Genomic DNA, 19,735 nt, shown 5'->3' with positions numbered 1-19,735 from the left:
ATGCTATGGGGCAGGCTGAGTTCCTTGGTCCTGTGCTGTGGGCTCACTGATACCCAGGTTCCCTTCCCTGTCAGTTAATATGTGATTTACCAATGTTAAATGCCTTGAGAGCAACAGATGAAACTGATTGATAGGTGTGATCTCTGTAGTTGTCTATTCTCTCCCCTTCTCACTCCATATGTATATTTTATGTGCAGACTTGAGTAACTTCTGTCCACTTATGTGTGCCTTCCTTCATCATGGCTGCCTCTGCCACTCCAAGTATAGAGTCTGTTGTTTGACTTTGACCTTCTGTGCTAACAGTGATGCTGTGCTTTCCTCGCCTTCCTGAATATCTCACTCCTGCATGTGGCTGATGCTGCTTCCTGCCTCCTTAGGCTTTGCTTTTACACAAGCTGCAGCTGCACAGAGCCTCTCCAGAGCTCCTCACTTCCCTTCTGCTTCTCACATGGCTGAAGAATGATGCACATACCAGATCCAAACAAGTGGGGGGTTACATGCATGACTCCTGTAATCCTTAGGATGACTTACCATGGTCATAAGATTAAAGTACCTGTATAACAGAGTAAGTTCTGCAGTGTGTGGTTGTGAAGTGGTGCAAAATGACTGTTCCTACAAGCTGGTATCCAAGAAAGTGCATGTGAAAGCCAAAAGGAAGGTACTTGTGATCAAATTTGGTCTCTAAAGTAGTACCTATAACTCCTTCAAGACAGGTCTGTTCTCTGGTTTTGTTTTTGGTTTTCAATAGGAATTATTCTTCCTATATAGGAACTAAAATGACAAATTCAACTGTGATTCTTTCAGCTGAAGTTGAAGTGTGTAACAGTTTATACTAAAGTTATTTTGGGGTCAAATTGTTAGATAAATACTTGTTTCTAGAGTCCTAAACCAAAATCCCTTTGTGCATACCGATTCTGTAACACACAGCAGTTAAACCAGAAACTTGAGGTGAATTTAAGAAAAGGCTTTCTTAACCCTAGCAACATTCTGATTTTGCACCTGTAAGTGTAGTGGGTTGGGTCGCTTGTCTTTCAATGCTTTGCACTGCTGATTTTTACCCTGCCGAATGCTGCATGCATTGGTTGGATCTGGCTTTCACTGTGGAGGTGTCCTCCTGTTGCTTGGACAGCTCTTCCTGAGACCTTGGCTTCTTGGTGGAATGATCTGATTGCACTGCTTTAATTCACAAACTGCATGTAACTTAATGCACCCTTTCTTGCGAGCTTTGGAATTGCAAAGGTGGAATGACTGTTATAATCAGGATAAGTAGGATTTGAAACAATTGAAGTTTAAATCTAAAATGATGACAGTTAAGCTACAGCAGATAGAACTCATGCTGCAGTTTGCCTATCACACATTGCAGCCTTCTATTTTTGTGGCACCTCCAAGTATGGGATGCTGCCAGCAAATAACAGACTGCCTTTCCCAAGTGCTAGCAGGATTAATGGGAATCCAGATCCAGCTCAACAATCCCTTCCTTTAACCTCAGCATGGTCCCTTGATTTTGACCTCAGTGCTTTAAAAGCAGGCTATTACACATATAGCACCTATTTCCTATAGAGCTGATCTAGGATATCTGAGTAAAGCTTACTGTTCTGGATGGTTCTGAAGCTTTCACTGAGTGGTTGGTTGATGAGTTCATGAGGGGCTGTCTGTGCCTGGTAAATGGCTACTGAGATGGTGAAAAGCTCTCTCCAGGCTGTTTCAGGCTCTCTGCTTCCCAACTGCCTTTTTGGTCTTGTTTTTGCATTTAAACTTCAATGGTTTGAGCGAGGCATGAGGCAGCTCTGTAATGCCCTGTTCTGATGCACTGTCATTTGTGACTCCCCAGAACAACGACAATGAGACCGCACTGCACTGTGCTGCACAGTATGGCCACACAGAGGTGGTGAAGGTCCTTCTGGAGGAGCTGACTGACCCCACCATGCGCAATAACAAGTTTGAGACTCCTCTGGACCTGGCTGCACTCTACGGGAGGCTGGAAGTTGTGAAGATGCTCTTGAACGCTCACCCCAATCTCTTAAGCTGCAACACTAAGAAACACACTCCTCTGCACTTGGCTGCTAGGAATGGTCACAAAACTGTAGTCCATGTCCTCCTGGATGCTGGCATGGATAGCAACTATCAGGTATCTGGTGTGGCTGTGTGTGGAGAGCTGCTCTGATAGCTGGGGGATGGAGAATCCCTGTGGTTACCATACAGAGAGCTCCACCTAACCCTCTTTCCAGAGGGATCCTTTATGAAAGATAAGCAGTAGCTTTGTTTGCCTCTGGGCTGTTTGTTCAGCTCTTAGTTGCTTTGAGAAGCTGCTCAGAGGGGTTCTGGTGCTGTGCATGCTTCTCGCCTGCTTGGTAGTTAGATAAAGAGCCCCAGACACATGGCAAGGGAGAAAAAAAGCTGAAACTATTCTGTCCCGCAATACCATGAGCTCTTGATAGTGATGGAGGCAAACTGTGTCTCTTCCTATCAAGCCATTTGTGAATACGCTGGTTTTGCAGTTCTAGCTTGTATGGGGTGGCCTTGTCTTTCTTTTCCAGGACACAACCTCTCTCTAAGTTGTACAAAGTCCGTTCTTGGTCTCTAACCTGGGCCTGCATGTCTCTGAGGAGACCATCCCCATTTTCCATTCCAAATTCTCAGCATTGTAATAACGTTGATAGCCTGTCCTCGGGTGTAGATGTTGTTGCCTGTGCTTTATATATGATGGCATATATTTATTGCTTCTGTAACCTTCTAAAACATGCCTCCATCCCCATTCCCAGTCTGGCTTCATGCTATTTTTCCATTTAATTTGCAGACTGAAAAAGGCAGTGCTTTGCACGAAGCTGCTTTGTTTGGCAAGACAGATGTGGTACAAATATTGCTGGCTGCAGGTGAGAGACTGATCCCCTTTTGAAGCAATAATGTGGTGATGCCTTCACCCAGAACTTGAGGAAACCCCATTATAGTGGCAGCATGTTTCTCCAACCAGCTACCAGAGTTCCTTGCAGAGGGCTATAGAAGTTCTCTCTCAGTGTTTGGCTTCAGGTCTGTCTCTCTAGAGCATTTTTTAGCTCCCCCAGTGATGATCACAAACGTAAGATCTGACTTAACATGGAGACATGATTTTGCGCATAGTGAGGAGATATTCTTGCTTTTGCCTTCTCTACACCTCTTGCCATAGGTATTGATGTGAACATAAAGGATAACAGAGGACTGACAGCTCTGGATATTGTGAGGGAGCTTCCCTCTCAGAAAAGCCAACACATAGCAGCTCTTATTGAAGGTAAGTGATGTAGCTCTGTGCCTGGGGGAAGTTCGGGGTGCTGAATGCTAGTGCACATACAGGATTTTGTTCTGTAGTCCTGGAAGATGCTGGAAGCAAAGCAGCTTCAGGTCAGGTCCCTCAATGAGAATCGTACAGGTGTAGGAATTAATGAGGCTTCAATGTTCAGGTGAATTGTCTCCAGACCAGACTCTTGCAGGGGGATGTTTGGATGGGCTTTAGGGGGATTGGCTCCTTTGCTGAAAGAGTGTGACATAACTTTTACAGTTCCAGTGGCTTAATTGAGGCTTGTTTAACTCACTTTAGAAGTTACTGAAAATTAAAGAGAGCCTAAATCTGCTTGCAGAAAGTGAAGTAAATAGCTTTAGAAATGGTTTTGGATTAGCTGTCCCTTCATGTGGCTCTGTAGGCAAATAGTTGTCCACAGATCTTAAATCCTGCTCCTCACTTCATTCTGAAGCTTGGGCATGGATTTTTCACAGATGAGACTTACAGAAAAGGCCTTGATTACTTGTGGCTTATTAAGGAGCTTGGCCCATTGTGTCTGTCCAAGTTAGGGAGCGAAATGTGGCACTTTAGCTAAATTCATACCTTGTAATTATGCTGTCTCCATTTCCTCTCAGCTGTGGGGAGAGAGATCAGAAGTGTGTGCAACCGGTGTTCATTATTCATGCTTTGCATTGGAGAGCTTTACAGGTTCAAAGCACTTTGCAGACTTTTAATTAAGCTTTGCCTGTGAGGCTGGTGGGTATTATCTCTATCCTGAAATAGCAGACAAAAAATGGGCTTTATAACTGAAGTTCTTGCAGGTAAATGCTGTTAGTTTGCTCCTGTGAGCTGGCTGTGTGAGGTGTTGCTGGCTGACTGTGCATGTAGGTTTAATGTTTCTGCCTTTGCCTGTGATTTGAATGGTGGCTAGAGTTGTTTTCTCTCTTATGACTCCAGAAAACCAGACTACGTCTCTGTTTAGTGATGTAGCTTGTGTCTACAGCATGAAGTAATCTGCTCCTGACGTTGTGTCCATGCAGGAGCTTTGCAGCTTTCTGATTAAAGACTCCTGTAAAAGTTCAAAGGCCCATCCTTAATCTTGTGTATGTGATTAAAGAGATCTCCTGCTTCTATTTTGGGATCTGAGCTGCAAGTTTTAATAATGGGTTCTTTTTTTGAGAGTTCATAAGCTGACAATTGGCCTTCCATCCACAAGGGAGGAAGTAGCATATGCTGAAGTGGATGTAAAACTAGACTGACACAAACTGACCCTGTCCTCCCACCTCACTGCAGATTACACCATCGGGAAGAAAAGTGCCAAAGCTGTGGAGAAGACTGTTCAAGCACCACTTGTTCCCCCCACTGATCCTGTGGGCCGGGTATCTCAGGGTAGGCTTCATACCACAACAGTCACTAACACCCTTCTTCTTCAAGTGCTGCCTTTCCAGGGGCAGAAGCCCTGAGTGATGTCTTTGTGTCCCTCCTCCTCTTCCAGGTGATGTGGAGAAAGCAGTTACAGAACTGATCATAGACTTTGATGTGAACCCAGAAGAGGAGAGCCCATATGAAGCTTTGTACAATGCAACGTCCTGCCACTCCCTGGACAGCCTTGCCAGTGGGAGATCCTCAGATCGGGAGTCTCTGAATAAGGAACCTGAATCAACTGGTCTCAAAGCAGCAGGAGTCAGGCCTGTATGTAGCTATGTGTGCTCCTCCCTGCTTGCCTTAGGATAGGCAACTTGCCTTTAATGTCATGATTTTGCAAAGAATCTCAATCCCCCAGCTTGAGGAAGTCTTTAAACCCATCCCTGACATTGATTGCAGCAGGCAGGTACCTCTCCTTTTCACTGGCCTCTTCACACAACCCCTCTTGTATTGCCTACAGATAGCCACTTCTTTGTGCTGATTTTCACCTCATGTTGCTTCCATCTGTTTTCTGGCTGTTGAGTTTGGGTGCCAATGGATTTGGGTTTGTTGGGACATTACACTTAGCTGAAGGGCTAACTGGGGTAGAAAAATGCTTTGGAAACTTGTGTGCAGCATTTTTCTCCTCTCTTGCTCTCTGCTTTGCCCAAGAGAAGGCTCTCGAGAAATGAAGAATGTCCCATTGGAATCTAGTTGGCAGTGGAACCTTTTATTTTGGGGTGTGTGTATTACTTGCAGAGATCTGTAGAGGGTACTCAAGGCTTTACAAAGCAATGCAAAGTTCCTGGAACTGTCTACAGTGAAGTCTTCCTTACCTTCCTTCAGTTACTTGCATTTGCTGCCCCGTTAGCAACCAATGCCTATGGGGCAGATGCTGGCCTTGCAGCGTGCTGTGTCAGCTTCAGGGGTGCTTTTCTGCTTAGTTTTACAAAGCCTGTTCTGTGGATGCAGTTCTGGACAAAAGGCAAAGAATAATTAAACTGCTGCTCATACAGAAACCATGATTCCTCTCACCCTGCAGAGGGGTATCTTTTTTCCTGTGCTATTAGCAAGTATAGTAGAAATGAAACAAAAGCTCCAGAAGCCTGACATCTCAGACAGATCCCTCTAGAATGGGCAGTACACTATCCTGTTACTGAATCTTGGTGGCTTACATCCATCTATGCATTGTCCTGTGTTGATGGTGTCTGGTGTGAAATAGGCTCAGCTCTGTCCCAGGTTAGATGAGAGGCTGAACTGCAATGAAAAGGGAGGAGCAGGGATGTGCTCCAGGAGCTTGCTGGAGTTTATCCCTAAGCTTGCTTGGCTTTGGAGTGAGCAATCCACCTCTTCGTCTTTCCCTTTGCCGTTAGATGGAGCTGTTGCAGGGCAGGAGATGATGCGGAGTTGTGTTCAGCCCTGCATGGAGGCAAAGCTGTGCAGCTCTCGCTGCCTACAGGCAGTGCTGGGATGTTTGAGGAATGCAGTGCTGCATTGTCTCTTGATCTCTAGGGTTTTGCTCTATAAAAGGTTCCTCTGGAATCACTTACTGTTTTATTAAGACACAAGTGATGTCTTCGCTTTTCTACCCATTTGTATGATTTCATTACTGACCTCGGCTGTGTTGCCCTGCGCTGAGATTACCAGTCTGGGTCTGAATGGACTGGCTGAGGTAATGCACTAAGCCTGTGTAAACAGCACCTTCCACCCCAGCAGTTTCATCCTCCTGACAGCACAGTTGGTGCTCACGTGGGCCAGAGCTGGCCTTGTGCAGTGTCACCACTGCAGAGCACAACGGGGTGCTCTGTTATCAGTAGCAGTCTCAGGCTCTGTGCTGGTAGGACTGAACTTTTCCACCCACATGAATTTAAGGAGGTCCCTCCCATGCTGCATCCACAGCAGCATGGACACGGTGGTGGGAGCAGAAGGGGATGTGCTTTAACACAGCACAGTTGACTGTGATCTCCTAAACCACAGAGGGAACGTCCACCGCCACCTGCCAAGCCACCACCTGATGAAGAGGAGGAGCAGCATGTGGAGAAGATAGGCCATGGTGCTTCCTGTGAGGTATGTGGGTCCTTTATAGGAGTGTGGTGTAAAGATCAGTTTAATTAATTTGGGAGGAGCCAACTATGATATTAACCTTGCAAGTTGGGTTGTGAGTGGGAAATTTTCCTTCATTCCAGCATTGCTTCTGTCACTTGCCATGGGAACTTCCTTTGTGCAGTTCTTCCAGGGCACCTCTGTGTTGCCCTTTAGCCTTACTTTCCTATTCTTGGCTGGGAATTCCCTTAGGAAGAGGGTTTTTTCTGAATCCCATTGTGATGTGGACTGTTGCCCATTTGTAATGATCCCACCAAATGCATCTTCACTTGAGACTGAAACCCAGAGGGCCATTAGTTCCTGCTTCCAGTGAGCTTCCAGATGTGGAGGAACGATGTGGGCTTGTGGATTCCACTGACGTGAACAGGGATCAGGGGTTTGAATTCAGCTGAGAATCTGGCCCAGCATATGTTAAAGCTGTCTCTGCAGAGGTCAATGCATGTGAGCTGCTTTTTGATGAAGCTAAAGCTTTCCTGTTCTGCATCTTTGTCACTGGGCTTCCAATTGCTCATTTTTACTCCATTTTACGTCACTTGGATGTGAGGGCTCTCCAGGAGATCCATCTGTGGGGGGTGTGAAACCACAAATGTGTCTTGGTGACTTCTGACACCCAGGAAAATCTTCAAAGCAAACCCAGATCTTGAGGATTTCCTTGCTTTTCCAAGTGCGGTGGCTTCTATGTAAAACAAGTGGAGTGTCTTGTAACAGCCTCCCATTCACCAGATGCTTTGCTTTGAATGTGTTGATCTGCTGAAGTTCTGCAAGGCAGGAATGTGATCTGTTTTCTGAAGTATATCACATCTACATGAGACATGAGTCAACATTATTTGCATTAACAGAACTGGCTTTTTCTAGAGAGGAAAGCTCCAAACAGTGCATAATTTCACCTGAAATGTGAAACTGTGGGCTGATCACTGCTGTTGAAATGGCTTTGCAGAGTGAAAACCAGTCCATGGCTGGCTGGCAGCAGAAGAGGGCTGGGGAACAGGTCACAGCATAATTGGAAGCAGAATGTGTTCATGATGACAAACATGAGGGAGGGAGATGTGCCCTGACTGCCCCTGCTGAGTTATCTTGCCATATTTAATTATCAAGCACCTGCTGGGTTGTCCTGGTTTTAATGGCTTTGGAAATATGATCCATTAAAGGAAGTCTTGCTGGCAAATAGACTTGTACAGAGTGACCCGCTGGGGAGATCTGGATTTGTCACCAAGTTCACTGATAGACCTTACTGGCAGTGTGTGTGTCACTGCCTTCTCGGTGTACTGATAAGGCTGTTTTGGCTCTGATTCTTTGCTACTTCTGGGGTGCTTTGCTTTTCTGACTCCTGCCCCTTATTTATCATCTCAGTACATGTTCTTCTCCCTGGGTTGGGCAGGCGTGAACAGGAATTAGCTTAGGGAATGCTGTAAATGTCTCATTGCAGCATCCTGGTCTCATCCTCTAGACCTGCCCTCACATTAGAGCCAGGACAGTCAGTCATTGAGTGTTCTGGGGTTGGGCCAAGCTCTGGTTTGGAAAGTAGTCTTTTTATTCAGTTGCCAAGATGGGGCTATCAGTCAAAACAGATGTGCATAAACAAGAACATTTTCACTTTCATCATGGAAAAACATGAGTACAAACAGGCAGAAGAGCTGATTGCTTGAGTGCCACCTTCCACTATCTGCAGAAACCTTCTGGGGTTGGAGCTGAGTAAGAGTCTGCATTGGCAAATGAGGCTGCAGTTTCACTTGTTTACTCCTCATCTCCAAAAGGGAAGTGCAGATGAAAGACAAGGCACCATGATTGTTCTAGCAGCTTGGTCTGCAGCTCTGCTGAGGGAGGAGAGAAAAGAGATGAGGTATCCTTTCAAAGTCTTTGAGTTCATTGCTGTGGATTAAATACACTTTGAAGAGCATGCTCATTATTAACAACATCTCATTTTTGGGCTTTGCTGATAGTGAATATTTCTACATGCTCACCAACATGTACAAATAAATGAAAGATGAACTGGAAGAGAAGTTGATTTGCTTTTGTTGCTCCTGGTTGCAGAGCCTACAGAGCAAGCACAGTTCTCCAGCAAACAATGGTCTTCATTTTGGGTGAATTTAAACCTGAAACTCTATTTAAAAATCCTATACAGAGCTTGGAAGGATGAGAGATGGAGAAAAGGAAATGCAACCAGGCATATAAATACATACACAAACATTTACAGAGCAAAAGCTGGGAATTGTGTATTGCTGAGGAGCTATTGCCTTCAAATATGTTCAATGGATCTGAAAGAGGAGAGCACAGTGATCATCATCTGCAGAGTGTGAGAGGTATCCTAGTGCCTGCTCGAGGTCCAGGCTGCAACTGCTCTGCCAGGCTGCTGCTGGGCAATATTTTTCCAGGCTCTCTGGCAAGAGCTCATCACCCACTGTTAAAGTCTGATGGTTTTGTGCCACCATCTGCTTAGAGGTTTTGTTCCTTAATTTGCTCACGTTGAGCATCTTCACCTCAAAAGGAGCAGCTCTGCCCGACAGCTCCTGCTTTGAGCAGGTAAAACAAAGACTTTCTTTGCCGGACATGCCCCATTTCCTCCCATTGAGAAATTGATTTAAAAGCCAGCTGGGCTTTGCAGAAGCAGTGCACGGATGTTGGAATCCTGTCTGTGCTGCTGGCTCCTGGTGCCTCCCCAAGGCTGCCTAGGCTTCCAGAGGTCCTGGCTAGATTGCTGTCAGGTAGGTACCTATTTGCCCTTGAAGCAATTTGAATGCTTTCACTTGGGGAGGAAATTGGAGGTGGTGCTTAGTCTGCTGTCTAGACAGTGGCAGTTCCAGAGCAGTACAAGAGCCCTCTTTGGGAGGATGTCTTGTTCAGACCTGTACTTCCCTGTCTTGCAGTAGGTCGGGATCACTTGTTTTCTGGCTTGGATTTGGCCCCAGCACCCTTGGCTGTAGGCACACATGGCTCCTGAAACAGGGTTGCATCAACTCATCAGGGTCTGGCCAGGAGATGGTGCTGGAAGGCAGCTGACCATGGAGGCAAGGTGCCCTACAGCCCAGTTTAGCCCAGTTAACACTGGGATGGCACATGTGGCTCTGTAAGGATGTCAGACCATTGACATTGAGGTAGACCAAAGTGTGCATCTGTGGCAAGACTCATTTGGATCTTGCTTCAAGACCATGCACGTGGATGATGGCTTTCCAGCAGCTTGCTGGAGGGTCTCCCAGTATTACAAACAACTGCTAATCAGAGACTTTTTGGGGTTAAAATGGGCACAGTCACTGCTGCACATCCTGAGGTTACACCGGTTTATACAGTGTTGCCTGAGGCTCTTTAGTCCTAAATCCACTGTGCATCCTGAGGTTAGGAATGCTAGAGCTGAGGCTTCTGAGAAGGAGGAAGGGATTTGGGCTTTTTATTTTCTTTAGCCTTGTCCCAATAGAGCAGCAACTAAATAGTGAATGACGATGCAAATTCCAGTAGTAACAGTAAATCTGATGAATAAGGGCCTCAGCTCTTTTCCCCCCTCCAGGCTGTCTGCAAACCTGGCACAGTGAATCTGTCAGTGATAGAAAGCTGTCAGCACTCTTAAATACTATCAAATAAAGGGGGTTTGGGGGGTTTTTTGAGGGGGTAAAAAAAAGGGAGTATTACATTTTGGATCCCACTGCACAGCGAAGGTGTTGCATCTGCCAATTCCTTGCTTAAACCATGGCATAAAGAGGCCTTGTGCTTTATTGCTGGGATAAATAGCACTGCTTTGTGGAGCTCTGCATTATGCTGTTTTTCATTAGGCCTCTGGTGCACGAGGAAAGAGCAGGGGAAGTGGAGCTGAAGAAGAGGAACACCCTTACGAGCTGCTGCTTACAGCAGAAACTAAGAAGCCCATTGCAGTGGATAGGAAAACGAAAGGTAAGTGCCCATCCAAAGAGCAGAGCTGTTTGCTTAGATGCATTTAAAGGAAAATATAGAGGGCAGAGAGTAGCTGGAACAGTTAAACTCTTTGTTGGGTGGGGTGGCTGGGTCAGCATTGCAATTGTTTTGTTTCCTGGTAATCTTCACTTTTAGAAAGGAGAGGTCTAAATGTTCCTGTACAAAATGTACACAGAGGAAGGGCAGCTCTATTCTGACAACTAAGAGATTGCAAAGAGCTCTTCTGTTAACTTGGAGATTAAGCAAATCCTGGGCAGAGTCAAGTGAATGCAGAGGGGTGGAAGAGATGAGCTGATACAAGCATTCATATGAGCTGTATTCTCCATCCAACTGAACTAGAAGCCCTGCTGGCTTCACATGTTTATACCAGCAGATGATTTGCCCTGCTATCCTGGTCTTAAAATCGACATCCCCCCATGTATTAAAGCTAATTTGAGATGTAAACTAACAAAGGAGGAAAACAAACACGTATTGAGCAAGCCCCTGTCTAGAACTGACTGAAAATCTACCACCTAGCCAGGTTAAGTATCAAACTAGTCTCCCTTCTCCCAGAGGGACTTATGTGCTTTGCAAAGGATCTGGGAACACCTTGTCTCTTGTGTTTGGCTGGTGCTGGGCTTTTGGCTTTCCTTCAACAACAACAACAGATTAAAGGAAAAAACATGTCTTGCTTTATTCCGAAGTCCTGAGCAGGAATTTTGAAGGATTTAATTTGGGACTGTAAACCTGGAAACCGTCTCACTGAGGATGAACAGTGGATAATGAGGACTTGATGTGATGCCTCATTGATGGCTCTGTAAGACCTGCAGCTTTTTTTCCTCCCTTCCTGGAGCATGATAACTTCCATTCCCTGAGTCCTGCTGTACTCCAGGCTTGGATAGGGTGGCACAAGAGGTCACTGTTTTCCCACCAGCACTTGCCAAAGCCACTTGCTGCCGGAGGCAACGTTAGGATGCTTTTCAGGTTGGTGCTTTGTGGTCTCAGCCAGGAATAGTCTGACAGCCATTGAGCCAGAAGCTTTCAGGCTATCTTTTCAGTGTGCAGCTATGGCTGGTTATTCAGTGTAATCTATTCCTGACTGCTTTGCTCCTTTCTCTGGTTACTGTGTCCAGACCTCATGAATATGAGTGAAGGTGTGTCATAATTGTGTGTCAGATTAAAATAAAACCTCAGAGTAATGCATCTGCTTGTCCTTGATGCAAATCTCTGTCCCTGAACACATGAAGACATTAGTACTGCAGGCATCTAAGCCTCATTTCATGGGGAGCTTACAGGAAGCAGCTTTAGCCTGTTAAGGATCCAGAGCAAAGTCATATAATGAACAGCTAGGGTTCGGTCTATGGACAGTGTTACTGTGTTTGTAACAGACCTAGAGCCCTTCCCACTGTTGTAGTGGGAGAAATCCCAGGATGCAGTTGAGTTTTCTCATCTTGCAGGACTTGTCTGCTCTCTTAAATGCAGTTAGTACCAACTGATGTGGTGGAGCCATGGATCTGGTGGAGGGGAAGAGCTGCTGCTTCAGAGAAGTGGCCCAGCCAGCACATTTCTCATCTCTTGCATTTCACCTTGTCTGGGTCATCTCCCATTGCTCTTCATGGTGGGCCTGGAGAAAGAGACATGATTGGTCATCCCCCTTCTCCAGAGCGTACCAGCTGTTTTCCATGACATCCCAGAGTGATCCCTGTGGCACAAGTATATGTGTGACCGTGTCCCCAGCTGGAAGCTTTCCCTGCACTGCAGGAGCTGCTGAGCTTTGACAGGGCCCCATGTCATCTTCCACCTCTGCTTGTGGACTTCAGGCTTCTCAACCCTAATATGAAAAGAGACACTGACTGCTTTGCTGGTGTGTGGTTTTCATCCCTTCTTTCTGTCCCAGCCTTACAGGTTGCTTCTTTCTGCACAGGCATTTCCTAACTGCTCTGGGAGGGTGGATCAGCTTTGCAATCTGCTGGGAACAAAAGCAAATGTTTCCTGCTTTTGCAGTACTTGGGGTCAGATGCCAGGAGGACATGTGGAAGCAGATGCAGCAAGTATGAAATGTGAGGTATATACTGATATGATTGGCGGAGAAGATGCATTTAGGGAGTAGCAGAATCATTTTGGCAAGAAGTTAAACAAGGGCTGAAGGAGGTACTAAGGCCTTACTTGGGGTGTTAGAGGAGTTTCCCACCTCTGGATCAGAAGGGTCCTGGAGCATCAAAGGCAGCAGCTTAATCCCAGGACAAGGAACAGGCTGAACATGGCCTTGAATTGTTTCTTGGCTCTCGATCTGAGAGACTGGGCTTCTAGATGTTACTTGATGCGTTCTGGAGGAGCCTTTGGTCAGAAGAGGAGGACTCTGATTCTTGTGGGGGATTGAGAAGGGCTTTTGAGGGCAGCTGAAAGGCTGAATTTCAGGCATGCTGGGTTTAATGGTGCCTTTCATATGGGATAGCTGTTGTCGTGTATGCAGTGAGGAGATGAATGTGGTATTATCCGCCCGGCTTTGGCTGCTTTTTGTGTCCCTTGCAGCAGTTTGCTGTCACATGCTGGAGCACTGGGAAAAGTTGGCCTCATGTTTTAGGCAGAGTATCAGAAGTGGTTGAAGCCGAATGCTTTCCCATCCCCTTTGGTAAGGAAACTCCGTGCAGTCACATGCATGAAGTCAGGGTGTTCAGGGCTTGTAACTAGGCCAAGAGTGGTGAAATCTGTGTAGACTGACCAGGAGACTGTTCAGCTCCTGCATTCGGAGACCTGATAGAGGATGGCTGCAGAAAACACTGCTGAGTTTTGATGTCTGTCTTGCTTCAGGAGAGTCACCCACAAGGGCTGTCAGCAGTAACCACCTCAGGTAGGACTCACCTGGTCCCTTCTGATAGTTTTAAAACCTGGTATTTGTTGAGGTTCTGCTGTGCTGTTTCCATAGGAAGCCCAGCAGGAAGTGCCTACTTTGCCCTTGCTATTGCTGGGGTTTTTCTTTGTGGTTATACTGGTCCAACCAGATGTATGACTGAGCTCCAAACCAGGGTCTGAAATGAGGCAGTGATAAAAACCAAAGCATGCTGCAAAGAGATTTAAAGGAAATATCTCTTCCCAGAGCCAAATTATGACCACAGGAACAGCGGGATGCATATCACTGTAGGGGATCCTTGGGGACACATGGGTATCACAAACAAAGGTTGGAAGGGATAGAAACCTCTTGGTTTACCATGAGGTGAATGATAGTGTAGAACCAGAGCCTACATGCCCTCCCTTGGTTTCATCATGGCTGGAGGACAGATCTCTTTCCACGTCTCAGGTCCAAGCCCTCATTTCTGTTGTCATGATGTATTTAGAAGCTTCTCTTCAGAATCATATTAAGCAACTAGGGCAGTGTTTTATTGCTCTTCCTTAAAAGGGAATAGAGGAGGGAGTACAGAAGAGCACAAGTTCAGGTAGCTTTTGGAGCATAAACTATCCAGCATGACTGAGCTTGGTGAGACTAATCCAGGAGCACACTGTACAGGTCTGGATTTCACATGCAGTACCTCACTGTAAATGAGCCATTGGTTTGGTTTTACTGCAGCTGAAGGTTATTTTTGTGCTTCTGAAGTGCACCCTAAAGGCCACTTTCCTCCTTGCTGGCTTTCTGTGACACAGGAGATAGATTTGCATGCTCCTCACTTGACAAATTCTGACATGATGTAGCATAGGGAGCCTTTCCTATATCAAAGTTAGAAGCTAGGGTATGCCCTTGCTAGTTCTAAGGTTGGGAGCTTAAGCAAAAAGCAGCTGCAATAACAGCTTCATTCTCCTAATCCAGGGACATGAAACAAATCCTGCTGATGATATACAGGGACAGAAATTCAATTGAGGCAGGGCAATTGCAGCTCAGTGTTAGGAGTTTAGGAAGTGCTTTGTATCTGGGATCATCAGGCTGCTGGCAGGAACGCTTGTAACTGAATCCTGCCTGGGAAGCTGTACCCAGAAAGGGGCTCCTGTTCCCATTAGGTGTTGGAAGCAGCCTCTCCTGTTGGTGAAACCTGCAGCAGGCATTGGCTGAAGAAGTCAGGACCAGTCAGATGTCTATGTTTGGGTGTAAGATCAGCTAAGGGAGCTGGACAGAAGTCCCTGTGTTAAGGACGTCTCCCTTTCTCAGTTTAACAATGTAACTGTAGGAGGGTGCTTTCACATCCCTCAGGGTGCAGCAGATGGATGGAGCTGGGGGCTTTTTGCTTTTCTAGCACCTGAATATTATTTTTCCCTTCTCCAAATTCACGACATCCTTGAAAAGTGACTGCTGTTTTCATCTTTGTGCCACAAGGAAAGTGATCAGTGCATCAACTGGATCATGTCAGTAACCTATCCTGAAATGGTCTATCTTCCTGACATGGCCAGTGGTTGTTCTGGCTGATCCTGAGGCCCCTTTAGTTGAAACCCAAAGGCTAAGGCCTGGATAACCCTCAGGGTTCCTGCCACATGCACCTCGATGAGAAGAAACAAGATGACTGTTCCTACATGAGTTGTGTCTGCAGCTTTCAGGGCAGGCTCTGAACATCTCCTTCAGATGTTCCTCACATCTTCTGAGCAAGTGCTGTTGCTCTTGCTTCATCCCTTCCTTCCCTGGCAGCTTCCTTGTGTTTCAAGTCCTTCATGGGCGCAAGGATGAATGGTGGCTGTGATTTCTGTTCAACAGGAGTCCTTTTGTGAGGCTCTGGAGCTCAGCTTGGAGCATTTTGTTCTGGCCGGACTCAAGTGTTCCAGCACATGGCACAAACTTTCACCAGCCGCCTCCCTGCCTTCAGCACAAATGTCAGTAAAGGTTAAGCTGGGGCATGGAAGAAATGATTCCCAGGGAAGGAGTGAGTCTGAGAAGAAAGGCTGTTGATTTTGCAGGAGATTTTCCCTTCTCTCCTTAGGTTACTGTGAGTGTCCCTTCAATGCTGTGTTCCCCTTCCCACGTTGGTAGCTTTATCTTATTCAGACCAGTGTGTCCTGTGAATGCAACATGTCTCATCTCCTCTTAGGTTTCTCTCCAGCATTACAGCTTCCTAACTTTATGCAAAGTAACTGAACATAGTCTGGTCTTGAGCTCCTGATGGGTGCTGCTGTTGGCACTCCCCAGTGTTGGGGATGGTGCTGCTGACACCACCTGCCTGCAGGGAATGTGCCTCCCCCTTGGCAACTTCAGCTGCACAACTTGTGGTTTATGTGCCCGTGCAGGATCATCAACAACTACTTCATTGTCCTGGAATCTTTAACTCATAGGATCCAGACTGCAATGAGGCCTCGCATCACTTGATCCCAGTGGGAAGCGTGGTCTGCGGCACGCTGCCCGGGCAGTCAACCTCCGCTCGGGCTTCTGCTGCTCCTGACTCAGCTGCCAACTGAGCAAAGTGCTTTGAGCATCTTGTGGAGTAAACACATGCCTGTGAGAGGGCCCAGCTCTGCTCAGCACACAGGGGCACAGTACAGCCCATCTGAGGTGGCTTGCAGAGACCAATGACTGAGTTTTCCTGCCTCATTCCTGGTATTAGGACACAAAACCAGGTGGGTGTTAGTGTGTGAAAATGACCTGGTCAAGCTTAGGGCTGAGAGGGGCGCTTCTGGGGAAGCAGTTGATCTTTCTCATGTTACTAATAGGATGCTTTTAGTTAAAGATAAGTAAAATTCATTAGTGTATTTTGCCTCACTGAAATGAGGATTCCTTTGCCTTGGCTTCCGAGAGCTGCTGTCTCGCAAAGCAAACGGTTTCCTCTTCACATCTAAACATCCTCCCTGTGTTTGAGCCACGTTATCGGGGGCTGAACATCCTCCCTGCATTTCAGAGCTATGCTGTGGGGCTGCTTTTCTTTATTGTTCTTGTTTTAGTCTTCAGAATGAAGGGTGTTTCTTCACTGCATGAAAGTGGTTAAAACTTACAAATACTTACGGGTGGATATAGGAGTCCTTGGTGAGCTGAAGTTATGCTCTTAGCTTCACAGAGCCTTGCTTTTACAGTTCATGTGCACGTTCATCTGTGACCAGGCTGAGTGCATGCAGTTGGGATCAGTCAATTATTCATGATTGATGCAGGAGCGTGGTACCTGATATTAAAGATGTTGGTGTACCAGTGTTGTGTTTCTGGGACAGCCGGTGCTCCATTGCCTTAGCAGATGAGACCGCTCTGTGTTCAGTGCTTCCCTTGCAAGAGAGAGGCTTCTTGAACAAGTCTTTATTGCCTCAACTGTTTATTTCTCTCCCCTGAGTAGGGAGGAGAGGTTAAACTCAGAAACCACTAGGGAGGAAAGCAGTGGTTGTTTTTGGGGGATGGATTTTGGAACTGGCAGGTTGATTACAGTCCAGAAGCTTCCCCACCCTGCAGCTCGTGCCAAGAGCAGGGAGCGCTGCTCTAAATAACACTTTGGCCTTTATGGAAATCTATCAGATGTTCCAGGAGCCTCCGACTCCGCTTCTCCCACCTCACTTGCTCTCTCTGCAGGATATAGTTAGCACTTCTCTTAGCCTTATATAGCAAGGCCTGATAGTTAGTGTTAACAGGAATAAAACAACAAGGAGAGCTGCCAGATTGCATAAATCAGGCCAGTGTTTGGAATTTCATAAATGCCATGACTTTGGGTACAAGTTGAGCACGCGGAACAATACGGAACTGTTCTCTCTTTATCTCTGCCTCCCTTGCTAGGGAAGGCAAGGGGGGGAGAGATGGAATTTTGCTGCTTCTTCCATGTTTTTAATTTCCTCCCCCCTGCCCTGTTTTCATCTCCTTGAAGACCACAGGAGGAGCAGTGGGAGCCGCAGCCAGGACTCTGCTGACGGTCAGGACATCCAGGTTCCAGAGCAGTTTTCGGGGCTGCTTCACGGATCTTCCCCCATCTGTGAGATAAGTGAGGACCCTTTCAGGCTCGTTTCCTCCGCGGAGAAAGGCGGCACGGAAGCTCCAAGCCAGGCACGTGCTATGCAGCTGGAGGATGCTGCCTTACCTGCCTGTGGCTCGGTACGGACCAGCTCTCCAGACCAAACCCAGAAAGTGGTCTACGCGACCGTGCAGCACACGCACGTCAACCGGGCGGATCCTGGAGCTGTAGGCACGCCCCACGTGCCCCAGCACCCCGGCGGTGCTGAGGACGAGGGGGACAGAGCTGTGGGCAGAGCCCACCCCGGCAGCAAACCCAAGGCTGAGCTCAAACTCAGCCGCAGCTTGTCGAAATCAGACTCTGATCTCCTGACCTGCTCTCCGACAGAGGACGATGCCATGGGGAGCCGCAGCGAATCGCTCTCCAACTGCAGCACTGGGAAGAAGAGGCTGGAGAAGTCCCCGTCCTTTGCTTCCGAGTGGGATGAGGTAAGGCTGACCTTGCTTAAGAGCTTCTGTGCCGGGATGAATGTGTACAGCACGAGCTCCTCTCTCCCACACAGGTGGGGGTTCTGGGTGGTTCTCATTACTTGTACTGACTCTCACATTGTACTAACAGGCAGTTAACTGCAATGGGGGAGGAGCAGAACTGAAGAAGTGAGGGGCTTTACAAAGTTGCTCAAATTCGGGGTGTGATTTCTTTTGGCAAGCCAGATGTGGTTTTACATCCCCAGAATGAGGGAGAGTTGATAATGGTGCTCCTTCCAGATCTGTGTTGACCTCCTCTTCCCAATTCTTCCCCTATGCACTCTCCCTATATCCAGAGGGGAGATGTTCTGGCTGTGAGTCCCTGCTGCTGGAGGCGTGAGCAGTGTCCTGGGTTCAGGGGATGGAAGGAAGAGAGTAATTAGACTTTGTTTTATGTATTTAATATCTCCCACTTTCCTCTTCACATACTTACTTCAGAGGCTTGTTACCAGTCACTTTATTATAGCCCAGGAAGCCTATGGATAGTTAAATATTTCATGCTCAGAAAGTTGGCCGTAGTGAAGCACTCGGGCGAGATTAAGTGTCCCTCTGAAATTCAGCACCGCAGCATTACTGAAGCATTCTTTGGAGATGATTCTCTGCTGGTGGAGCAGCAGCACTGCACAGGAGATAAGCTCACATGAACCACTCTTTGTACACTGAGAGGAATAAATTCCCTGGCATGGTGCTGGGGGTGTGGAGCTGTGTGTGCTGGGCAAGGGCTGGTTGTGCCCCTGCTCACCTGTCCTCTGTGTGCTGAGTGATGCTCAGCTGCCTCCGATAGGGATAAAATCATCTTTTGTGGAAGAGGGAGGTATTCAAAGGTGCTAACAGCAAAGTGGGAATCCCTCCTTGGTACGAGGCTATCCTTCAGTTCATACGCTCACTCACTGCAGTGTTTCAGTGGCCAAATAGCTCTGGTTTCCTCTGTAGCAGTTCTGATTGTAGAGACTTTGCTGTTAATCACCCGGGTCAGTAGGAGCATGATGTTAGTGAGGGAACCTGTAGCAGAAGCCAGAGTTGAAAGGATGGGGTAATTCTCACTGTGCTTTTCATGCTCAACTGAACTGTTTACAGTGGATATTGAAAGGGAAGAAGCCTTTCGCTTTGCAATGCTGCATGACTCCAGTAGTAGCAGAGGTCAAGTGTTAGTGTGCCTGTGCTTCCTCTGCTCAGAGGAACAACCCCCAGATCTGCTTCCCTGCTTGTAAACAAAGAGCATCATTTCCACCCAGGGTCAGCCTAACAAGCCACAGGAGGAAAACCTGCTTTTCCTTCCCATTCTGTTGAGGTGAGGAAAGCAGAGAAGGAATGTGGAATATTCTCATCTGGCTGCAGCGGCCAGGTCTAAGTTAGATTTGTACTGTCAAAACCTGATGGTTTTCTTTGTCTTCCTGCTTTCTAGTGCAATTTAAATGATTTGTGGAATTGCTTTAATCTGGGAGCAGCATCCTTTGCCTAAAGCACTGATTCATCTGTCATGGACCAGCCAGAACGAGTCTGGACAAAGGTTTCTCCTCCCTGCCTCAGTTTCTCCATCTGTGAGATGGCAATAGCCTCTTCCTGCAGGATGGTTTTGTTCCCACTGAGAAACAGTATGAAAGTGAAATAGTGTCATAAGAAAGGGGACAAGCCATCAGCTGGTGATTCTCTGCCTTTACCTTAATTTGCTCTTTGATTTCTACAGACTATAGGGGCATTTTGGGTCTCCTGACTCCTGGTTGCACTCTGGTGCT

General features: G+C 47.0%; 1 protein-coding gene across 4 annotated transcripts in view; it reads left to right on the top strand.

Moving 5' to 3' along the window:
• ANKS1A (ankyrin repeat and sterile alpha motif domain containing 1A) overlaps window positions 1-19,735 on the top strand; it is a 93,518-nt gene that overhangs the window by 30,982 nt on the left and 42,801 nt on the right. For all 4 annotated transcript variants that reach the window (XM_034069696.1, XM_031042892.2, XM_034069694.1 and 1 more), the window contains 8 exons: window positions 1,832-2,128; window positions 2,798-2,873; window positions 3,164-3,265; window positions 4,547-4,642; window positions 4,749-4,945; window positions 6,635-6,724; window positions 10,522-10,639; window positions 17,389-17,960. In XM_034069696.1, the coding sequence (XP_033925587.1) occupies window positions 1,832-2,128; window positions 2,798-2,873; window positions 3,164-3,265; window positions 4,547-4,642; window positions 4,749-4,945; window positions 6,635-6,724; window positions 10,522-10,639; window positions 17,389-17,960 (1,548 nt within the window). The remainder of the gene's footprint in view (window positions 1-1,831; window positions 2,129-2,797; window positions 2,874-3,163; window positions 3,266-4,546; window positions 4,643-4,748; window positions 4,946-6,634; window positions 6,725-10,521; window positions 10,640-17,388; window positions 17,961-19,735) is intronic.

The sequence above is a fragment of the Melopsittacus undulatus genome, chromosome 16, assembly GCF_012275295.1.
Source record: "Melopsittacus undulatus isolate bMelUnd1 chromosome 16, bMelUnd1.mat.Z, whole genome shotgun sequence".
NCBI lineage: Eukaryota > Metazoa > Chordata > Aves > Psittaciformes > Psittaculidae > Melopsittacus > Melopsittacus undulatus.
This window is presented reverse-complemented; position numbering and strand designations above follow the sequence as displayed.